General features: G+C 43.9%; 2 protein-coding genes across 2 annotated transcripts; one reads left to right on the top strand and one right to left on the bottom strand.

Moving 5' to 3' along the window:
- Positions 1 to 1,046: 1,046 nt before the first annotated feature.
- On the bottom strand, positions 1,047 to 1,340 carry LOC136164109 (small cysteine and glycine repeat-containing protein 9-like). Its single transcript, XM_065928915.1, has one exon. The coding sequence runs from the start codon at positions 1,338 to 1,340 to the stop codon at positions 1,047 to 1,049; it is 294 nt and encodes a 97-aa protein (XP_065784987.1).
- A 1,851-nt stretch (positions 1,341 to 3,191) lies between these two features.
- LOC136164108 (small cysteine and glycine repeat-containing protein 7-like) lies at positions 3,192 to 3,497 on the top strand. Its single transcript, XM_065928914.1, has one exon. The coding sequence runs from the start codon at positions 3,192 to 3,194 to the stop codon at positions 3,495 to 3,497; it is 306 nt and encodes a 101-aa protein (XP_065784986.1).
- The last annotated feature ends 4,638 nt before the right edge of the window (positions 3,498 to 8,135 follow it).

Here is an 8,135-nt window from a genome sequence, read left to right as displayed (position 1 = left end):
TAAATGTGACCATGCTCCTAAGTGACCCCATGACCATGCAGGGTCTGTATAAATATTTACTGATGCACTAAGACTTCTGCTACTAAGACACTATCCAGGGAGAGATTTGGGGAGAGTCTAATGTACTACATTGAAGTGCTAACACTGAGGATGTGCCCCAATCCCTTGCTTCTTTATAAACCCACACGGATTACTCATTCACTAACTACATCTATGGCAAAAAAATGTATATAGTTTTTGATTCATTACTGCCTTTACTTATGTAACATCTGCCTTGTCTACTGAGATCAAAACACATTTCTTCTGATAGACTGTTGAGAGACTGGAAAGAGAAACGAGATGGATCTTGTTTTAATGCAAATCCAGGTCTCCTGTATTGCAGGCAGAATCTTTACCCTCTGAGCCACCAGGGAAGCCACAACTAACACTAATGCAATTTGTTAAGACAACAGTTGCTTTGTGTATACAGGGATGCCAATGCAATGATGAAAACAGGACACAAACAAACAGAAAGTTAGAGGCATTTTGAGAATGTGGAACATCAACCATCTTGACTCAGTTTTATTGAGAACATGGTTTGAACAGTAATTGACAGAGAAGGGGGCTTCTCAGGTGGCACAGTGGTAAAAAATCCGTTTGCCAAAGCCGGAGGCCCAGGTTTGATCCCTGAGTCGGGAAGATCCCCTGGAGTAGGATATGGCAACTCACTCCAGTATTTTTGCCTGACAAATCCCATGGACAGAGGAGCATGTCAGGCTACAGCCCATGGGATCAGAAGGAGTCAGACATGACCGAGCAACTGAATGCACATCCCCCCCCACCCCCCTAAAAACAGAGAAGACTACACATTTACTATTTTGGTTGGTGTTTATTAAATGTAGGCAGGAAAACAGAAACTCCAGAAATGTGAGATTTCCATGAACTGATGATAAGGATCCAGCCATGCTTGTGACTTACAAGTCAAAGAGGAGCAGACAGAAGGGAGGGAGGAGTCTTACCTAGAACATGGCTCCCTGCAGCATCTTCCCAGAAGTCAAACTGGCAGCCTAGTGGCAGCACTGCTTGTGGCAGCAGCACTTCTGCTGGCAGCAGCTCTTCTGCTGGCAACAGCCCTTCCCACCGCCGCAGCCACACGAGTTGCAGCTGCAGGTGCGGCGGTGGCAGCAGACCACGGGGACGCTGCAGCAGCCCCCGCAGCAGCCGTAGCAACAGGGGCAGCAGCTGGTGCAGCAGCCCACCCGGTAGCATCTGCAGCTGGTGCAGCTCCCGCAGCCCCCGCCGCAGCCCCCGCTGCAGCCCCCGCCGCAACCACCACAACTTCCACAACCACAGCAGCCCATGGTGTCAGTAGAGAGGACTCAGGAGAGGTGAGGAGCGAGACTCAGGAGGTGAGGGAGGTCGAATGTCACCTTCTGCTGGAGGAGACCCTTATATACCAGCCCTGGGAACAGGAGAGGGAAGGCACATGACCACTTCCTTGTTGCTATTTGTCTGGATTTACATGGAAGACTGCATCATCTCTTATTTACTTCCCTTTTAGATATCTTTGTCTTTACCCAATTTTCAGTGTTGTTGGTTTTTTTTTCATAAAACTATATTCCAATGCAATTTGAAAAGGCCTCAGTGTTCCAGGGAAGCATGCTGAAAACCTGGTGTCAACAGGAATGGGCAGACTTCTCCATCATCCCGCAATACCAGGGGAACATCACTGTGAGTGTGAGCGCTGGGCAGGGTTGTCTGCAGCCCACACCTGCCACTGGACAGCCCCCAGACCAGGTGATCTGTGAGCTTCCAAGGGGACTGGGACAGTGAAGCTTAAGGTACAATCCCTGACCTCAAAGAGTTTGCAATGTAGTGACATTAGAAGCTGGGGATGTGAAAATGGCCACAAATTCCAAACAAGGCCAGATGTTGTGATCAGGCTTTGTGACCAGTGGGAACTGCTGAGGCTAGAAGTTTTCATTCTTCACCTCTTCATTTGACAGGTATCATTGTCATTTGTCTTCTCACAGCCAGGCTGTAATGATTCTTTTAAAAACAGATTCTTTTAAAAACATTTTGGATTGGCCAAAATGTTTGTTCGGGTTAAACCTCACATGAAAAAACACAAACAAAGTTTTTGGCCAGCCCAACAGATCCCCTGAAGAGTCTGCATACTAATAGTGTAGTTCTTGGCATGTGTAGCTTTGGATAAGGGACTGATTTTGTCTTTGACGATATGATATCAGGTGATGTCTGAGAGAAGCCCCCCTGTGTAAGTAGCTGACTTACATTTTGGGGGGGGGGGTGGAGTCAGGGAAGATTATGACTTGAGTCTGGGACAAGTGACATTGGAGGTGCCTCTGAGATGCCTGCAGGGAGAAGGTGGACTGCAGGTTGGCTAAGTGTGGAATCTGAAGAAGATTCCAAGCTGGATGTGCGCATCCAAGGAACAAATCCAGGCATATACATGGGGAAATGGAAACCACGGGTTTGGATATGAGCATTCAGGGAGATAGTGTACAGTGAGAGAGGAGAGCATGGATCAAGGCTTCTAGCAGACAGCTTTTGAGGTTACAAAAAGGAAAGAAGTTAATTTCATTCAAAAACAATTTTTGGAAGCAGAGCTGTGAACATGTAGCTTCATAAGAACTAAAAGGGCCAATGTAATGAGGCAGAAAGGACACAGTACTAACAAAGGGGAAAACTTTGAAAGAGAATGGCTTGTTCATTGTGGGCATTCATGTTGACTTGCCTGCCTCTCAAAATTCCTGTGAAAGCAGTGTGATTTCAACTAACTATTTGGAGAGAAAACCATTAAGGAGAAACAGAATGGGAGCTCATAGCAATCCAGGACCTTCTTAATTCAGAATCTTAGACTCAACTGTTCTTCTACAGAGATCCCCTCCACCAGGTTAGCACCTCTTGGCTTGTTTCTAAAATGATTGTAAAGAGGAAAGCTAAAATTAGCAAATGTTGTTGGGTTAAATGTAGTCCATAAGAATGTGAACAAGGAAGAAGCCTAGACAACCCTATTTGGAAGCTGCAATGGCAGCAAGGAGGAAGTCACCACTGGTCATGAGTCCCCGTCACTCCCTCTCCCGTCTCCCAAGATGGTATATAAGGGTCTCCCCCAGCAGAAGGCGGCATCAGACCCCCCTCTCCTCCTGAGTCTCGCTCCTCACCTCTCCTGAGTCCTCTCTGCTGACAACATGGGCTGCTGTGGTTGTGGAAGTTGCGGTGGCTGCGGCGGGGGCTGCAGCGGGGGCTGCGGCGGGGGCTGCGGTGGGGGCTGTGGCGGGGGCTGCGGCAGCTGCACCAGCTGCAGATGCTACCGGGTGGGCTGCTGCACCAGCTGCTGTCCCTGCTGCTACGGCTGCTGCGGGGGCTGCTGCAGCGTCCCCGTGGTCTGCTGCCACCGCCACACCTGCGGCTGCAACTCGTGTGGGAAGGGCTGTTGCCAGCAGAAGGGCTGTTGCCAGCAGAAGTGCTGCTGCCACAAGCAGTGCTGCCACTAGACGGGCTGCTCTTCGGGTGCTGCTGGTACCCATCCTGTTGGTAAGGCTTCCCTCCTTCTCACCCGTTTTTCCTCTACTCTATCGTCCTGGACCCTCTTCCTGGCTTTCTTTGGTACCACAAATCCCTTCATCTGGAAAGTTTCCCAACTAAAAGGAAACATCTAATGGAAAAATTCTGTGTGCAGCCCAGTACCTGAGTGATTGTGTACATCAGTAAACTCAGCCGAAGGAAATCTTGATTCCTAATGTTTGGTTTGACGGATGTGAATACATCCAGCTGAATACCACCATGCAGCTCCTTCCCTGATCTACTTTTCCCTGCCTGCAGGCATGGTTTTCTTTTTTCCCTTTTGTGTTCTTAGTTATCCCATAATGTCGTCCAAATTTCCTAATAAAATAAAAGCTAGATACCCTTAAGAAAGCAGTCTTTTGTCTTCATTGTGTTTTGATCACACTGATTCCTGGTTTGTCTGTTCTGAAACTTCAGAGAGAATTTGTCTTTGAACAAAGCTTTTAACTCCCTCGCAGTGGCAGCATCGCAAGCAAAGGTCATATAAGAAGTTCTGCCAGGTCTAGGGGGACCAACCTCTCTTCCCAGTGAAACATCACTTTGCCTCCGTGACCCCTCCCTCCCTTACATCCCAATGTGTCAACTCCTCCGTTTTATTGATGCAAACCGACATGGCCCATCAGCAGCTGCTCTGCAAGCCAAGCACGGCCACTCTCTTCAGGACCCAGATACAGAATTCAGTGGTGGGAATAAGACTATCTGAGCTTGTGATGGGTTTCTGTTACTGATATATTCAATCTTTTTCTTTGCTTCTTCCTGTTCTTTGCGTGTGATGTTTTCTTTTTTCAGTTTCTTTTTTCAGTACATTGTGACATTCAACAAAAACACACTGAAATATTTAAAAATAAAACACATTAAATTGCCACAAACTCTCCCAATGCCTCTATTGTCTGAATTATCTTTAGCAAAAGTAATAAATGAAGGAAAGGAAGGATGAAAGGATATTAAGGGAAAAGAAGCTTTCAATGCATTTTTCCGGAAGGAAGACTTTTCTTCCACTGGTTAAATTTCATTAAAAGCAACAGGGTAACTGCTTTTTTTTCCCCTTCCCTTTTCTATTCCCTTCTTTCTCTCCCTTCTCCTTTTAGCTGCTTTTCCTTTTCTTTTTCTGATTATTATCTGTGGTCTACAGCCATATCAACCTGAATGCACCTGATCATGTCTGATTATTTTCTACAACTTTTTCCAGTTGTTGAGATTTTGCTGTTTCATTAGCAGTAGAGGTGGGAGGCTGAGGAGATCTGGATCACAATAGTTCAGTCTTTTCACTTTGATGCAACCTCTATGTTCAAAAAAGTGGAAAAAATCCAGTGTGGACAACAGAAAAATAAAACAAGTTAACAGTAACTGCTAAGTCACTTCTGTCCGACTCTGTGCGACTCCATCCCTGGGATTCTCCAAGCAAGAACACTGGAGTGGGTTGCCATTTCCTTCTCCAATGCATAAAAGTGAAAAGTGAAAGTGAAGTTGCTCAGTCCTGTCCCCACTCTTTGCGACCCCATGGACTGCAGCCTACCAGGCTCCTCCGTCCATGGGATTTTCCAGGCAAGAGTACTGGAGTGGGGTGCCATTGCCTTCTCCGAGTTAACAGTAAAGCTGGGCTCAAAATCAAGACAAATATCTCTGTGGAGAAGACTCAGAATGGAAATGCAGAATACGAGGTTGCATGTGTTGGGTTCTGGGCCTGTCAGTGGGCTAAACAGAGAGTGGGGATGTGATAGTATAGCCAATATATTTCACTTGATATGGGGGACCAGAGTCAGGCTCACTTTTGAGGTTAGGTGCCAGGGTGGGTCCTCTTGGATCTTAAAAAATAATCTACTGCTCTTTGTTGCCTGGGGCTATGGCTTCTAAACTGCTGTTCACCAGAGACACTGGTTTTGATGCTTTTGAACTGTGGTGTTGGAAAAGACTCTTGGACTGCAAGGAGATCCATCCAGTCCATCCTAAAGGAAATCAGTCCTGAATATTCATTGGAAGGACTGATGCTGAAGCTGAAACTCCAATACTTTGGTCACCTGATGCGAAGAACTGACTCAAAGGAAAAGACCCTGATGCTGGGAAAGATTGAAGGTTGGAGGAGAAGGTGACGACAGAGGATGAGATGGTTGGAGGGCATCACTGACTCTATGGACTTAAGTTTGAGCAAGCTCCGGGAATTGGTGATGGACAGGGAAGCCTGGCGTGCTGCGGTCCATGATGTCAAAAAGAGTCGGACACGACAAAGCAACTGAACAACAATCTTGCTCAAGAATCACCTATGCTATCCCATAACTACTCTGGGATGGGGCAGGAAAGTTAACTATTAATACAAAACTTCTAGACAGGAAGACGCAAAGAAAGTGGGGCATTGAGGCAAGAAGAGAAATAGATGAAAATAATACCAAAAATACTTCCCTGCAAACAAGTTTCAAAAGTTCTTTATAGTGGTAGCCTCTAAGATGGTGGTGCCCATGATTCCTACCTTGGGTTGACTCGTGATACCACCTCTGTTGAATATTGGCTGGTCTAATAGCTCATGATTACAAGTTTATTTCTTTAGAAATAAGGACTTACTAAGGCATAACCACCAGCTTCCCAGGTGGTGCTAGTGGTAAAGAACCTGCTGCCATGCAGGAGACATGAGACAAGGGTTCAGTCCCAGGGTCAGGAGGATCCCCTGGAGGAGGACATGGCAACCCACTCCAGTATTCTTGCCTGTGAATCCCATGGACAGGGGAACCTGGTGGGCTACAGTCCGTGGGGTTGCAAAGAGTCAGACACGACCGACGCAACTTAGCACACATGCAAAGCCTAACCACCAACTACTATCACACCTAAAAATGTGAATAATTCTTTAATATCTCTAGTCAGTGTTCAGAATGTCCTGATTATCTCATACTTTAGTTTCTTGGTATGAAACAGGATTCAAACAAGATTCATACACAGTGACTGGTTGGTAGATCTCCTAAGATACTATCAGCCTTTTTTTTTTTTTGCCCCTCAAATTCCATTTGTTGAAAAAAGCCATGCTTTCCCAGATTCTGGTGTTTCTGAGTGATATCCTTGGATGTCATTTAATGACTCTTCTATTTCCTCTGTTTTATGTAAATTAGTAGTTCAGTCTAGAAGCACGTTTATTATTTGCATTTATTTCTTACTACTCGTTTCCTATTTTTTCATGCTCCTTAATTTTCCCATTCCTTTCTTGAGTTCTTTAGTGTTAACATTTCCCATATGTTTTATTCCTCCCTTCTGCTTATAAATTATGTAATTTATCTCTAAGTTTTTGGTAGTTACACTGGACATATTAATTCTTGAATAAATGAAGCAGGGATGTAGAAGAATGGTGGTCATGAGAGCTGTCTGCCCTGGGTACAGGTAGTAAGGGGGAGAATTGTCTGCAGAGAATTTAAAAGCAATAATAAAACTGATTAAAGCTCTGTCTACATTTTATTATTGCCATGAATCAGCAATTTCAAGCAATGATGCTGATAAACATATGCCTCCCGGCCCCATGGACTTCTTCCCAACTCCCTGCTTGGCATGCAGTCCTAGCAGTGTCTAGTCAGTGTAATTTTTGCCCTCCTTCAGAACAATACAAAGATCTTTAATTTTGAATATCCTTTGACTAATATATTGTTGTTCACTATTTAGTCATCTTTTAAAAACACAGAGTCAGTGTTTGTTTTGTTAACCTCCTTTTTTGCATTCCTTCTTTTGGGATTCCCTTCCTTTAGGGATAAGTTGCCCTCTTCCTCAAGGGCATCCTTTAGAAGTTGCTTTCAAGGAAAGATCTGTTGATGATAGTACAGTCACTCCATTTCTTTTTGTCTGAATAAGTCTTCATTTCCCCCCTCATTTTTAAAATTTAGCTTCTCCTAGCATATAATTGAAGGCTGGCAATTATTTTCTCTAACACTTGGAAGCCATTGTTTTTCTGGCTTCCATTATGTGCCACTGAGAAATCAACTGTCAATCTAAGTGACATTTCTTTGTAGTGGAAGTTCTCATTTCTCTGCTTGTCTTTTCCTTGGTTTTCTGCAGTTTTACCAGTGTGCTTAGATATGAATCTGTTTTCACTTATTTTTGGGTCTTTTTTTTTGTGATTTTTGGGGCTTCCCCAAAGTAACTACTTCTGATTACTTTCAGAAGTAAGCAAAGATGTGAGAATACATAACATTGATCACGTCTGACAAATTCTTCAATAATTTAAAAATCTTCCTCACTCTATCACCTCTATTAGGAACTCCAAAGAGATCTGTTAAACGTTCTCACTTTAATCTCCGTGTGTGTTAATTCTTCCATTTTTATCTCTCATAAAAAAGTGCAACATTCTAAGTGATATTTTTCCAGTTCTATAATTTCCTTTTATATATGTCTACACTGCTCTTAACATGCTTATTAAGTTTTAAATTCTGATTAATTCTATTTCCCCCCTTTGTTTCATGATCATTTTTTTATGAATTGTATTTCTCTCTTTTGTTATTATTTCCTTCTGTGTAAAAACATACTATATATCATTTTATATTTTAATGCTGATAATTACTCTAAAATCTTTGTTGGTCTGATTATGCTGTTTATTATTT

The sequence above is a fragment of the Muntiacus reevesi genome, chromosome 3, assembly GCF_963930625.1.
Source record: "Muntiacus reevesi chromosome 3, mMunRee1.1, whole genome shotgun sequence".
Taxonomy (NCBI): domain Eukaryota; kingdom Metazoa; phylum Chordata; class Mammalia; order Artiodactyla; family Cervidae; genus Muntiacus; species Muntiacus reevesi.
This window is presented reverse-complemented; position numbering and strand designations above follow the sequence as displayed.